The 15,196-nt window shown below is 45.7% G+C and overlaps 1 protein-coding gene across 4 annotated transcripts in view; it reads left to right on the top strand.

Moving 5' to 3' along the window:
• The window catches only part of Camk1d (calcium/calmodulin dependent protein kinase ID), a 389,880-nt gene extending 376,938 nt beyond the window's left edge, over positions 1-12,942 (top strand). For 2 of the 4 annotated variants that reach the window (XM_074056644.1, XM_074056646.1), the window contains 3 exons: positions 3,623-3,710; positions 4,875-4,992; positions 7,375-12,942. In XM_074056644.1, the coding sequence (XP_073912745.1) occupies positions 3,623-3,710; positions 4,875-4,992; positions 7,375-7,493 (325 nt within the window). In that variant the 3' untranslated portion in view covers positions 7,494-12,942. Of the gene's footprint in view, positions 1-3,622; positions 3,711-4,874; positions 4,997-7,374 lie in introns of all 4 variants that reach the window. The other 2 variants (XM_074056647.1, XM_074056645.1) reach the window with 2 other exon arrangements.
• The last annotated feature ends 2,254 nt before the right edge of the window (positions 12,943-15,196 follow it).

The following is a 15,196-nucleotide window of genomic DNA, read 5'->3' as shown; positions in this document are numbered from 1 at the left end:
TCCCACTTCATCCAACCACAGGGCTAGGAGAGGCGGCCGCACACACAAAGCCTTCCCTTAGCCTCAAATCAGGCCACTCCACAGGGGAGAGGGCTCTCATCAAAGCACTCCTCATAGGAATCCAGCACTTCTACCAGGTGTTTCCAAGTCATTCTTCTTCAAGGGTTTGCCTTTGTCTTAGTGGTGCCTACTAAGAAACCTGAGGTCTGGAAGCAGTCTGGGAAAGACATCCTTGTGTCACAGCACCATCTTGCCAAGATCATTTATCCAGGCAATTGTTCTGAATATCAGCCTCTAATTTCATTGACAAGCAAACTAAAGTGGGTAATGCAAGTAAGATTAATTTACTTTAAGGAATTAAGGCATTAACTCATATAATTGTGGGGTCAGGTGAATCTAAAATCTGCAGGGCAGACCAGCAGTCTGGAGACCCAGGGAAGAGCTGGTATGGCAGCTAGAGCCCAAAGATAGGCTAGAGGTAGAATTCCTTCTTCCTCTTTTCTCCTAAAGTCTTCAACTGATTTAATAAGGTCCACCTGTGTAATTTGCTTTGCTTAACATCTACTGACTGAAATGTTAACCTCAGGCACCAGAGGCTCACACCTATAATCCTGGCTACTTGGGAGGCCGAGATTAGGAAGAAACATTAACCTCATCTAAAAAATACTTTCATAGCAACATCCACACTAGGATTTGGCCACATATCTGGGTGCTGTGCCTCATAAAATTAACCATCATGGTCCTGAATGTTGGCCAAGACCCCCTTCCCTCAGCAGGACTCTAGCCACATTAACTCTGATTGGCTGTAGGAACTGGGAGGCAGCCTGAGAGCCAGGCAAGCACTCTAGGATGCCTAGAAGACACCACCAAGCCCATCTTCAGCAAGTAAGAGTAGAAACAAGCACATCAAAGACAAGAGGACTTTGATCATACAGCAAGAAGGAGAGTAAGACAAGCTGCACAAGATGGGATACTGAAAGACCATCTGTGTTGTTAGTGTAAAGGCCAAAATTACAGAGAGAGGGAGACATGAGTGAGATGTGCGTACGTACAGATTTGCAGATCTGTGTGTGTTTACAGATTTATCAGGAAATTCTTCTGTGTCAGAAGCATTGGTCACTTCCTAAACAATCACGGTGACCACTAAGATGCTTTGGTTTTTAAGGCCCCATGACTGAGTATTGATGAATAATGCTGAAATCAGTGACACTGAGCACCAGAGTGGCTGACGTCATTACTGTAAACTTCCCAGCCTATCATAAGCATAAGCAACCATTTTCATCATCCTTTTGAGGACTCTGTTGTTCTGTTGTGGCCAGGGTGACTGCTCCCTTCAGCTGCCTTGAAGACTGCTTAACAGAGCCACAGGACCACCTGTAGCTCACTTGACTGTGACCCGGCTTCAGCGAGCCTAGGACTGTGGGAAGTGAGCACAAAACATTCCTAAAATAATTCAGAGTTTGCATTTTCCTCACATCTGGGCCCACGATAACCCACAGAGAAGGTGTGGGAAGCAGAGCCTGGGCAGCAGGGCCCAAGCTCAAGGTTTCAGAGACCATGCTGCTGACAGGCAGGTGGAACCTGAATCTAAGTCTCCCTGACTCTCTTCCCCAGCCTGTTTGGTTTGGAGCCCAGCTGCAGCCTGGAGCAGTGCTCAGCCCAAGGAATTCCACACTTCCTACCACTTTGGCCTGGTTGTTTCCAAGAAGGAGCATCCTTTCTTGGGGACGAAGCTTTTAGAAGTGCAGAAGAGGGGGTGCTCCCAGGGGCTCTTTAGGGGAAATGAGCTCCATGAAGATGTCTATAGTTCCCGGAACCCCTCGTTCCTCTGCCTTCCAGTTACCCGTTCACACACACTATTTCTGCTTTCCTGATGTGTGTCTGGGGAAGGGGGCAACTGGCAGTTGTTGAAAATGGGAGCTTGGCTCACTTCAGGTGCTCTTTGAGCATCGTCTGGCTGTGTGTTCTCAGCGCTGCTGGAAAAAAGAACAGATTTGGAGGGGAAGTTGTGGAATTTCAGACTGGATTATAAATGTAGCCAGCTTGGCACAGGCTCAGTGTCCAGTCCCTCAACCCTGTTTGCCATTGTCAAGGGAAAGAAAGGCTGAGTGGGGTGAGTCCTTATCTGAATAAGCCCTCAGCTGATTGCTGTCATCTCCCAAGCAGTTGGAGGAACAGTCTGTCAATCCGGCCTGTTTTATGTCCAGGGCGTTCTGGATCTGGTAGGTGCAAGGCTTCTTCCATCTAGTACCTTCCTGCCTGGAGGAGTCGTCCAGGACTCTGCCTACAACTTTTCCAAAATTCAATAAATTCAAAAGAATATTCTTTTCTTTTTTGATTGTACTGGGGTTTGAACTTAGGGCTTATAGTTGCTAGGCAGGCCTCTTACCACCTGAGCCACACCTATCGTCCTTTGCTGTTAGTTTATTTTTTTTAGATAGGGTCTCTGGCTTTCTCCAGAGCTAGTAACCCTCCTCCCTCTGCCTCCTGGGATTATGGGCATGAGCCACCATGCCCAGCTTGTTTTACCCTAACTTTTACCTGAGCTGGCCTCAAACCATGATTTTCCTATCTCCACCTCTGGGATATATGGCTGGGGTTATAGATGTGAGCCACCACACCCAACCTCAATAATTCTCTAAGATACCGGTTACCAACCTAAAATTAAATCATTTGATACTGAACCAGAAAAGGAAGATAGAAAGTTAATACCCAGGAAGGACTGAGAGCAGAACATGGTTTCCCCTGACCCAGGAGAAAGGCTAAGTGATTGAATATAGGAAAAGTTGAGGTTATAGTCAAGAAAGGTGAGCAGAAAGGAAGAATAGGCTGTGAGTAACCTTCAGCCCAACAACAAAAACAGAGGGAGTACAGAGTAGGATGAGGGGACTGTCATCTCAGGAGAGGGGGTAAGAGGTAAGAAGAGGAACCTTCTTCTCTGCTAATGGGAGAAGGCTCAGGAACAAGCCAAAACTACAATAAAGACTGCCCAGGCCCATCAAGGACCCCAGGAAATGCAGAGGGGAGGGTACACCAAGCAGACTGAGCTGGGGACTCACAGAGAATTTCATGCCAGGGCTTAGCTCAGCCGGGATGGAGCCAGCAGGAGCTGAGAGTCCCAGGAGGTGAGAAGGGTCCATGGAACAGCATTGTAGGGAAGGAGAGCATAGGGACTTGGCTACAAGAAAGCCAGCAGCCAGGCCTGGGGAAGGATATGTGGTCAGACTAGTCTTGGAGCAAGTATAAGAGTGTAGAGGTGATGCCCTCAAGTCCAAAGCCAGTGTGGAGGGAGAGGAAGGAAGCAGGAGGGGAATGAACCCAGGTCACCCTGCCATTGTGGTCCTCATGCTGAAGGAAGTGGGGTCAAAAGAGGAAACCCCTGAGAGGCAGGTAATGAAGTGGACTGAGAGGGTGTTGGCTGATCCTAGGATTTGGGGGTTATGGTGGTGGCATGAGTGGGTTTAGAGACAGGTCACCTGAAGCAGTTGGACAAGGCAGGCCATCCACCCTTCTGTGAGTCTCAGCTTTCCTTAGGGTGACAGGAGGCTTCTTGGGACAGCAGCATGGACACAGTGACCCAGCCCCAAGAAGCCCTACTGAAGTCTCTTTGCCTTTGTTTCAGGATTGCTGGTGACACAGCCCTCAACAAAAACATCCATGAGTCAGTCAGCGCCCAGATCCGGAAGAACTTTGCAAAAAGCAAATGGAGAGTAAGTCCTGAGTTTGCTAAATTCCCAGGGACTTTAACCACTCTGGTTATACTTGCTGTGTCATTGGAGCATGCTGTATTTCTAAAGGTTACTGTCACCTGAATTTGCACAGAAATCCCCAGAATTTCACCCAACTAATTTTGCTAAGTTTAACTGATAATGATTAAGAGGTGGACAGAGTGTCACAGTATCAGTGATGTATGTGTGTGATTAAATGTTTCCCTCCGTGGGTCAGCAATCAGCCAGCACTCGCTCATTTGCTGTTTCTTAAGCAACGTAATTCCCTGTTTCCCTTCACTTTGCTAGAACTTTAAACAGTCACCTTTTCAAAAAGAGTCGGGGTGTGTGTAAAAAAGCAGAAAATGTGAGTTGAACTCATCTATATTTTATTTTCTGATAAAAATCAGATTTAAACCATAGAGATTTCATGATCATGTTTTAATCTCCTAAACTCTGTGCTCTGATTAGCATGTGTAATTAAGAGCTGGCTATCTTGCCTTGAGAGCCAACAGTGAGAACAATACAGAAATAAAATTTAATTCCACTGACCTACTTTATTCACAGAAAATATTATTAGGATGGAAGTAACAAATAAGAAAGTAAATACTACATTTACATATCACACTTTGAGATATACTAGTATATGATGCCTTTCTTAAGTCATGGGAAGACTTGATTTCCATTTCTGTTATATAATTATGATATCGGAAGCGAAGATTTTTAAAAAAATATCTAGAATACATTTGATCTGGAAGAGATTTAAATAAATTTCCATACTTTGGGAATAGGAGACTATAGATTTTCTTCCTAAAGTATTGGAGAATGTTTTAAAAAGTTTGTAGCCAGATGTGGGTGGTACATGCCTGTAATCCCAGCTACATAAGAGAGGGAGGTAAGAGGATCGAAAGTTCAAGGCCAGCCTGGGCAAAAAGTGTGAGACCCTATCCAAAAAAAGAAAAAAGCCAAAGGACTGGGAGCATGGCCCAAGTGGTGGAGCACTTGCTTAGCAAGCATGAGGCCCTGAGTTCAATCCCCAGTAGCCACCACAACAACAAAAAAGAAATTTGTGATGCTTAGGGTACCCAGACAGATAAAAGAAAGCAGTCAGAGTCTTTCCTAAGTAGCTACAATGTTTCATCAGTTTTTTTCTTTCTTAAATTTCAGCAAGCGTTTAATGCCACAGCTGTCGTGAGGCATATGAGAAGGCTACATCTCGGCAGCAGTCTGGACAGTTCAAACGCAAGTGTCTCAAGCAGCCTGAGTTTGGCCAGCCAAAAAGATTGTGCGTATGTAACAAAACCAGAATTCTCTAGTGGGCATCTGAGGTCAGCCCGGGTGGGAGAGGGAGCTAGCCTTTATGAGCGCCTGTTGTTTACCCAGGCACTTTCAATCCTTTGTACTAGTTAGTGATTCAACCACCCTAGGACACTATTTTAATAGAATCATTGAGTATTCACACACCCAAGTGTTATTACTAGGGATAAGAAATCCATGGCTCACGTTCCACACAGCCAGGCCTGTCTGGACAGGGCCCAGGCCCTTCTTGGTCGGTCTTCTTCCCCTCAATTTGCTTCTCTTTATGCCATCACTCTACAAGATGAGGGAGGAATGTTACAGTCCTAGTGGCTGAGCTCAGTGACTTCTGATCTATATTTTTGCTGAGTGACAATAATTCGAGCTCATTTATATGAAGTGTGTTGGCTTTGCAATGAAAGTAATAGCAATAGTCCCTCATCTTTGCATAGGAATGAGGGATACATTCTTCAAATTTCTCTCTCCATTGTTCCCTGCCTTCGTTTATCTTAGTCTCACACTAGCTGCCTCCATGGCTTCTCTACTTCAGAGCTGTTGCCTTGATCATTTCCATCAGCCCTCATCTTCCTAACCATTGAATAGCCCCTCAGCTTGTCATCCTATGTTGGACCTCACACTCATTCCCATTGGCTCAGAAAAGGGTTCCCTTCCTCTCTAAAGAGCCATCTGATTGCCTGGTGTGGTGACACATGCCTGCAATCCCAGCACTCAGGAAATAGAGGCAGGAGGATCATGAGTTCAAGGCCAGCCTGGATGATATAGCGAGTATATATCAACCTGGGATTAGCTAGCAAGATCCTGTCTCAAAAAAAAGAGAAAGAATAACAGGGCTGAGAATATAGCTCAGTGGTAGTGCACTTGCTTAGCATCCACAAGTCCGTGGGTTTGATCCCCACTATCATGCACACACACACGCACACACGCACACACACACATGTGCGCGCACACAAAGTCATCCCGTCTCATTGAGGACTTTCTGGTCCTTAAGTTTTCCCAAGACATCTCTCTTAGCTTCCCTGACACAGCTGCACACCCCTGAAGACCATATTCCCATGTCAGTATAGATCTTTTCCCACCTGTGACCAAAGGAAACGCCACAACTCGTTATTTATTTAAAGACTGATACACTGGCATTGATAGTAGAGCTCATCCTACAAACTTATTTTATGGATCTCCCTAGGCCCAAGCGTACAAAGGGTTTGGGGCCACACCCTGCTGGAGCTGCTAACACCAGTGCATCCCACATTGGGGCCTTCCAAGACTGTCAGTCAGCTTCCTATCACTGTGACAAAACACCGAGAGAAACAACTTCAAAAAGGAAGGATTTATTTTGACTCAGTTTCTGAGGTTTCTGGCTGTAGTTGCTTGGCTCTGTGTTTCTGTGCCTATGATGAGGCAGAACGTCATGGTGGAAGGGTAATGGCAGAGCAAAGTTGTTCACCTCATGGAAGGAGAGAAGACAAGAGAAAAAGAGAAACAGACAGACAGACAGAGAAGGGGCCAGGAACCAGGCACACCCTCAATGACCTACTTCCTCCAACCAAGCCCCATCTCTTAATAGGCCATTCAGTTATGAATCCATCGATGGATTAAGCCACTGATGAAGGTAAACCCTCATGATTCAGTCACCTCTGAGCACTATGTAGGACCAAGCCTTCAACCCATGATCCTTTGGGGACATTTCATGTCTAAACCATAACAAAGGCCAACACATCTGCCTAAAGAGGTTTTAGCACTGCCTGGCAGAAATTCTCCTAGATGGAGAGGCTGCTAAGTTCACATTGCAATGCTGAACATCTCGTTTCAAAGTGTCCTGTGTCACAGACTGCCTCATATAACACAGAGGGGCTGGAAAGGAGTATCAGATTTTTTCCTTATTCTTAACATACCTACTTCATGGAGCCATGAAAAGGCCTGAGGGGTGCTTACAATGACAGTATGTATTTCACACCTAGCCCAGTGCCTAGGAAACACTAAGTGCTCAATAAATGGGACCTCACATATCATGGTGGCTAAGCTATGTCGTTTCCAAATACTAATCAATTACAATGAAAAAAAAGAAGACAAGGAGGGTTGGATCTAAGAATAAAGCATTTTGAACCCATTGCAAAGGTTTTCCTATAGGTAGGTAACACCTGTCTCCCTAGCTCCAGTCTGGAGCTGGAGGGTGTTGCATGCCTAACATGTGAGAGGCCCTGGGGTTGATCCCAAGCATCATGCAAAAAAAGAAAAAATAGCAAAGTCAAGTGGGTAAACGTTTGGTCCCCCACAACCTGGCCCTCATGGTGAGAAGGGAGAGTATGGATTTACCTTTGAAGTTCTAAAGCCTATGTCCACTGTTGCTCTGCAGGCCTGGCACCTTCCACGCTGTGTAGTTTCATTTCCTCTTCCTCGGGGGTCTCAGGAGTTGGAGCTGAGCGGAGACCCAGGCCCACCACTGTGACGACAGTGCACACTGGAAGCAAGTGACCGGCTCTGGAGGTGGGACCCAGGGGGCAGGGCCAGGGAAGGGGAGCCCCGGAGCACCAGGCAGGAGCCCCTCCAGCAGTGGAGACCCTATCCCGCATGGTGCACCTACCTGCATAAGACTGGAAGACACAAGTTTTTTATGGCCATATTTTATACTGAAGTGTTCATTTCTCACAAACTGTACTGACTCAAGGGGAGCTGAATTCAAAGGATCTGGTGCTGTATATATGAGTCTTGCAAAGCTCTGAACGAATGGACCTTCTTCCTCCTCTCCACAGCTCCATCATTTCCACTCTTCTCAGTGTATGCCACCATCTAGGGTGTACTTTTTTCATGAAAAAAAAATGGTTTCAACTGGATTATTTAAATATTGGTAAATATTGTGCATTAGGGTTTTTTCTTTTCTTTTCTTTCTTTCTTTCTTTTTTTTTTGAGAAGTACGTCCTTCTGACCTGTCTTTCTCAGTTACATGACCTATATATGGTTTACTCTTCAATAGCGTTTTTATGTTAACCTTTAGGAGATTTTTTTTCCTTCACAGGGAATTTAAAGGTATTTTTAAAGATTCTAATAAGAGGATCAAGCATTGTTTCCAAGGCTAAGAGTATACTTTACTTCTCTTCCTCCTCTTTCTCTGCCTTCCTTGGAAGAGGCAGCTCTGTAGGAAGACAGTTTAGCATTCTTGTCAGGCTGTCTTCTTTTCGGAGGGCCTTCAGGGGAGCCTGCACCTCCTCCAGCAGATATCATACCAACCACAGCAGAAATGAAGAAGCCTGCTCCCCTCAGACCTCAGGCTCTTTTTCACAGGTGAACCTTGCTCTGTGAACAAGATACCCACAATGCCAGGATTTAGGAGCCTCCCTTACAGAAGGACCAGCCACTATTTTGTTTAAAAGGAACCCACACACACCCTCATTGCTCCTGAGGGATGACAGACAAAACTCTGATGTTAGCTATGCACTTTGAAATTTAACCTTTCTCTCTCTGTTTTTTTCTTTTAACTGAAAATGGCCTCTGACACACACAAGTTGTTTGCCTGTTCTCTTAGGAATTCTATCCAAGAGAGGAGAGGGAAATTAACCTGAAGAAGAAACTATTTACCTAGGTTGGTAAAGAGAACTGACCCACCAAGTGAGCAAGACACTGGCCACTGCAGAGATGATTCGGCCAGGCCCAGCTGCCTCTCATCAGAGGAATCTAAAAATCAAAGTGTCACCGATTGCCCCAGGTTGCCAGGGACCGAAGGATCTCCCAGGATGTGCAACTTTTAGTGGTAAAACCAGGAATGTTCCAAGCAAACAAAGCTATGGTGTTTACCACGTGATGGCTAGTGTGCAGGAGAGAGCAAATGCAGTATGCGACTCAGGGCCAGCACTCTGCAAGAAAGCTTTTAGAGAACCAGGCAGGTGGGTCCAATTGCCAGCTCTCCTTTGGTCCCCATGGTTGGCCAATGCCCTGAGGCTTAATTTCACACAGTGAGGCTGTAGCCTACTGAGGGGGTCCCAGTAGGTCTGCCTGATGATCCAGTTACTACCCAGCTGTTATCCTCATGCCCCACTTCTACAGGTGGGAAGTCCTGTTGGGCAAGCCATCTTTGTCACTCCCACAACTTTGACTATGGTTAGCGATGCTCCAGCCTTCCCCAGCAAACACACATGGTGTCATCGGGCCTGGCAGCTCCAGCCTGCCTCCCTAAGGATGAGGTACAGGACATATAAGAGCACTGCAAAAACAGGCAGCTGGTTTACCTGTTCCCACAGGTACCCAGCTACTTAGCATCTGCCACACAAGCACATAGGTGACAACTCAAACTGCAAAAAGCGTAGAAAAGTCTATAAAATGACCACAGTCCCAGTTAGGAAAAAAGTCTCACAAACATTGGAGTCTGAGAAAGCTGAGGGATCTCTCTAGGAGGCCGATCAGTGTCATGGAAATGTTCAAGTTCTGCACTATAAGACAAAAAGAAACAAGAAGGCTACAGGAGTGATCATTTGCCTGAGTTTGGTGCCTAGAATATGTATGTGTGTACACCTTGTGCTGTTTGCTATGCAGCCATTTGCATTTAGAAAGCAATGTTTGAAGCCAAGTTTTAACTGATGATGGAAACATTTTCTGGAGTTGACATGTGGGGCACACATTATATTCAGTTCACTTGAAAGTATCTTGTACCTGAAAAGTGCAGAACAGGGGAAAGGTGAGCCCTGATACAGGTGCCCTCCTTGCTGTCTGGTCAGTTCTGGGCCGTGCTTGGCCTGTGACACTCCAGGTATCCATGACATAGTGAAAGGAGATGGTGACTGATGTCAGCCCAGTAGTAGACTCTGTTGAATGTGACATCAGCAAGTTCATACTGTCTTGATGCCACCAGACTTGGGTCCTTTCCTATTGTTTTAGGAAGATGGGACAGTAAGTACCATATGGAAGACTGCCCTTTTGAGAGAGGCTACAAGAGGAATGGTGTCATTTATGTTTTATCACAAAATGAGAAGAGAACACAGAGCAGACCTTTCTTAAGGACTGACAGATGGGGCCACATTGTTCTGGGTCCCCACTGATGCCAAATTCCCTTAGTACTAGCTGAGCATTTCATATGCTCACTCAGTGAATGTGGCCCAGGCTGTGGGTAGACACACAGGCCCCATCTCAAGCTTCTTTCCTAACCCCAAGCCTCCCATTTAGCCTCTTCACCTTCTCAGAGCAAGTGGATATTTTTTCTCACTTGGATATTAAATTTCGAAAGAGCCAGGTGTGGTAGCACACACCTGTAATCCCAGCTACTTGGGAAGCATAGGTAGGAGGATCGAAGCACATGGGGAAAAGTGCAAGACCCAAAAGCAAACTAAAGCAAGAAGGACTGGGGCTGTGTCTCAAGTAGTAGAGCACTTGCCTAGCAAACTTGAGGCCTTGAGTTCAATCTCTAGTACCACAAAAAATGTAAATAAATTCAAACCTCACCTCAAGAACAGGGAACGACTTCCCCTGGCACAGAACTTGTGACTTTGAGAGGGTTGCGCTCTCCACCTAGCTCTTAGCATCGTACCCAGGGAACTCAGCCAAGGGCACGAAGATGCTGTGGCTGAATAGCCAAAGGCCCTTAGAAAAACATTACCAGTCTGATAAAAGGAATCAGCATCATAAGTCCCTGACTCAGTTTACCTGCCCAGCATTAACCTCATGCCATTCATTTGTCCACCTTGGTATCCAGCATAGCCTGGATGGATTATAGATGGCCAAGGGGACTCCCCTTTAAAGCCAAAGCCTAGAACACCATGGACACAGGAGGGGGGCCAGGTGGCCCCTCTTGAAAGAAGCTTGATTCTCTCATGGAATAACAGCTTAACCTGATCAGCCCACTGGGATTTGGCATTTTATGAGCAAATTTAAGCAGGAAGAAAAGACCATGGCCCAGTGGAGGTGGACTGAGTGTTCCAGAGCGCTAGACACCGTGCCCCTTGGCCCACCCAGGACCGTCACACTAGGGAAATGCACAAGGCCACTGCTCCAGGGCTGAAGGCAGGGGACCTGAAGCTGGTGCCTCAACTTCAGTCTGTGTCGCTTCCTCTCTCAATGATTTCCATAAGCACGAGGCTGGGTTTCCTTTGCACGTGAGAGAGGAAGCAAGGATCGGCAAAGGGAAGCTCCTCCCATTTTTCATAACCAGAAGTCACATTGCCCAGGTTGGCACAATCGCTCCTGCAGGCCCTCCAATCCAACCAGTGCACGGCTTTGCATGGGTTTAACCAGTACTGCCCTGCTCACTTCCTTACACTGCAGTCTGCCTTCTCCTCAACACAGTCCAGACCAAACACTGTTCCGTTTGTTTCCAAAAGGAAAAACAACAACAAAAAACGATGTATATACCTGTATGTAATCACCACTGCTTTGGAGGGTACCTGGTCCTGGATCGGGGCTGCAAGTGTACTTAACTTTATAAACAAAAGTGTTCCAATCCTGCAATTTTTGGAATTGAAAATGTTGAGATTTAAAAAAAAAAAAAAAAAAAACACCTGGAAAACCAATTCTTGAAAGGGGGCTTATTTCCTGATGACACAAAGAAAATTTGTTTACTGATGAGTTACCTTAAAAACCCCAACCCTGGGAGGCAGGTCCAAGGAAGAAAAAAGCCCATGCCCCACTCACCAGGTCCCTTCTTGGTGGTCCCAGTGCAGCCCAGGCACACACAGGAGCACAGCTCCACTGCAAAGTCTGCCTTGCATGCTGGCCACAGCCTGGCCTGCTTCCTGCTCCATACAGCGGCCGAAGCCTCCAGAACCAGCAGGAAGGAGTTAGCCCTTCCTGGGCTTCCCCGCACCTCCAGCAGGAGCAGCTCGGCTTGTGGCTCTGGGGGCTTCACTTTGGCACACCCAATGGCTATGCATTTAGAAGCCAAAGTTTAGCATGTGGCTGCAGAGTCTGGTTTTTGTGGACAACGTGGAATGGCTTCGTGGTGTCTGTATCTTTCTACACCAAAGGGACAAGCTGTTGCACTCACCCTTTGTACTAAGGCCGCTTCTGCATTTGCCATGCCTGTTTTTAACCTTTTTTGTCTCTGGGGAACTTGTCGTACAATTCTAGGTCTGCTGGTGATTTACCATATCATTTTACTTACAGGTGATTTTATTTTCTTATGGACAGGAAAAAAGAAAATGAAAGGAGTGTTTGAGGCTTTCTTCATAGAAATAAGACATCCCTGGGCACACAGAAGCCCAAAACACTAGTTAAATTGCTTCTCAAAGAACAATCTTGGTTTAGACAGACTAGGATTACCAAGAGCTCTTGGATGCCCTTCAAGGGACAGAGCTGTGGGGCAGAGGTAGCAGCCAGGTTTCCAAAGAGCTAAAGAAGGAAGCTCTAGGTCTGTCCTGCAGCACTGAAGTCCGCCACTCCGTCCAGGGCACCTGACCAGTCCAGGGTGACATGAGACACTGGCCAACTCTGCAACAGAGTTTGAAAGATGGGTGGGGTGCACGTTTCAGAGATCACTTATCTTAGTCCCATGATCCAATCAGGCAAGATGACACTGAAGGTACCTTCTGCCCTGAATACACATTGGAACAAGTTCTAAATTGACTTTTAGGGCTACATATAACATAATTGCCCTTCTCATGGCTTCCCCCAACAGTGAGCATGTTTTCCAAAAGCTAACAATGTCAAACCCAGGACTGTCCCTGTGTCTACTATTACCAGGCTAGTGATTGGTTCAATTTTTTTCCATAAAAACATGCTTGTCCAAAAGAAGGGAAAATGTGCATTTATTCCGTGCATGTAATAAACTCTGCAAGAAGTTTAACCCTCATAGGTTTGCGGCACTGCAAAATTGTTCATGGGTCTATGTAGCAAATGAATCTCTGCCTTGACAATCATGTATACATATCAAGATTTCTATCATAATGATAACGAGATTGATGACTTCTTGTTTTCCTCCAATAAAGATAATTAATCACCTTTAGATGTATGTGGTCTGTTTCCGAAATGAATAAGGTGTGGTTTCTCAACATTTCCATCTTCCTCTCTCTCTGAGGTTTATTGTTTTGGTTTTTTTACTGCAGTGCTGGGGATGGAACCCGGGGCTTTGCGCGTGTTAGGCAAACGCTCTACTACAGAGATCCATCCTCAGCCCTTTCAGGTTTGGATTCAAAAGAATTGAGACCATATTGAGGTTCCCCTAAATATTTCATACCATTTCCCAACAAGCAATGAGCAGGAAGGGGCAGGATAGGGGAGGGGGTTGCCAGGTTCAATGCCAACTAGGCAGATCTCCACCCTGTTGGAATTAAAGACCCTCCAGTGCCGAGAACAGACACACGAGAGACAGAGAAAATCTTGACAATTTCTTTTGATCAAAAGGGTGCAAGCAAGTACTCACTCCAGCTGAGCAGACACGTGAGCACAACATGGCCGACAGTGGCTTCTCCTTATATCCCTGACGCAGTTGTACCTGCCCCTCGCCTGGGATTTCTCCAGGTCAAAGGTTCCCAATCTTTCTGATTGACTAAAAGTCTTGGGGGATGGGTTAGGGCACATAGTTTGGCCAGCAATTTTCCTGGGCAATGGGGCCGTACAAGAATCTGGAAGAAGAAACAGGAACCCTTTAAACAATCCAAGTCACCTAAGATGGCAACATGAGAAAGTTTAAGAAATCAAAGAGGGTGGCATACACTTTGTTAGAAAAATCATTTTTCTTACAACCCTTTCCTCTGCACTGCACAAGGTGGCTGGAGGTGAGCCCAGGAGCTTAGATCACACTGACTAGATGTTCATAAAGCATGTCTGGAGGGAAGACCACCTCCTAGTAGGGAGGCAGCCCCAGGTTTGAACAATCCACACCCGTGTTGTTCCTCAGTACTGCCCAAGGAAGGTTCTTGTTCAAGCAAAAGGCTGGCTGAAGTTTGGTTTCGTTGTTTTGTTGGGGGAGGGATGTAGTTTGTTAATTAGGAATTGGAAGAAAGGAATTACTAGTTCATTGCTCTTCAGATACAATATGGCAATTTGGTCTGATGAGCAGACAATTTCTCCAATCTAAATAGTAAGAAATTATGGGAGGGGAAAATGAACATGGATCATAAAATGCAGAATTAAAAGTGTCCTACACAGCCAGTACCACACAAAAATTCCATGGGCCTTAGTGAAAATAAAGATATGAGCTCAGAAGAAGGACAAGGTACACTCTGATGTCTAGTCCTTTTCAAATGGATTCTTGCTTCTCAGAGACCAGGTCATAATGAGAAGATATATCAGTCAGTACAAAAGAATCCTTCAGCCGAGAGTCAGAGGCTCATACCTGTAACATCCCAGCTATTTGGGAAGCTGAGATCAGAAGGCATTGCGGTTCAAGGTCAGCTCAGGCAAATGGTTCTTGGGACCCCCATATCCAAAATAACCAGAACAAAAATGGACTGAAGGAGTGGCTCAAGTGGTAAAGCACTGCTTTGCAAGCACAAAGGCCTGAGTAAATTCCCAGTCCCACAAAAGCTGGGACTTCAGTCCCATGAATAGGTGCATGAATAGGTGACTCATTTTTGAAACTTACAGGACAAAACACTTTCGACATCCTAGCCATTTTTGAAAGGACTCATCCACCAACTGTAACTGAAAACCTAGCCCAAGGAAATGTACAGGACTATAAAACTGGCTGGTATTTATCAGGGCCTCAAAGGTGAAATGTCTAAGGTCAAGCTGTTTTTGATTGGCTCTAGTCACGTGGACCAGCACCTCAATCCTTCAGATCCAAGCTCCCTGTGGCCCCTAAAATATTTGTCCCAAATTTCCTATGTTTTTGAAATGAATTTTGGTGTTATAAATTCTCTTGCAAATATCTTTTTTTGACCAGAAAATGTTTAGGAGCTGATTTTCAAAGCAATACAAAAAGGAAATCAATGCCTTCTTACACAGTTATAGGAAAGAGCCATGCTGTACTTGGATGACAAGAAAGGGGTACAAATTGTGTGCCAAGCTACACTGGGTTGCAAAATCTGTGTTGTGCCCCAGAATGTGCAGTCCCTAAAATCCAAATACACAGTCTCTTCATAAGAGCGTGTGTGCATGTACACATATGTATGTATATCATGCAAGGGCTTCCAGCTGAAGGAAGGAGTGGTGACTGATTTCCAGGCTGCACCTGCCTCAGAAAACAAAGTCCAGCGGGGTTTGCATATTGGCTGAATCAAACCCAGCTTCCGTGACATTCTCCTGAAACATAAAAC

This window comes from Castor canadensis, chromosome 15, assembly GCF_047511655.1.
Source record: "Castor canadensis chromosome 15, mCasCan1.hap1v2, whole genome shotgun sequence".
In the NCBI taxonomy this organism is placed as follows: Eukaryota; Metazoa; Chordata; class Mammalia; order Rodentia; family Castoridae; genus Castor; species Castor canadensis.
Note: the sequence above shows the minus strand (reverse complement) of the source record. Positions and strands in the feature narration are given on the sequence as shown.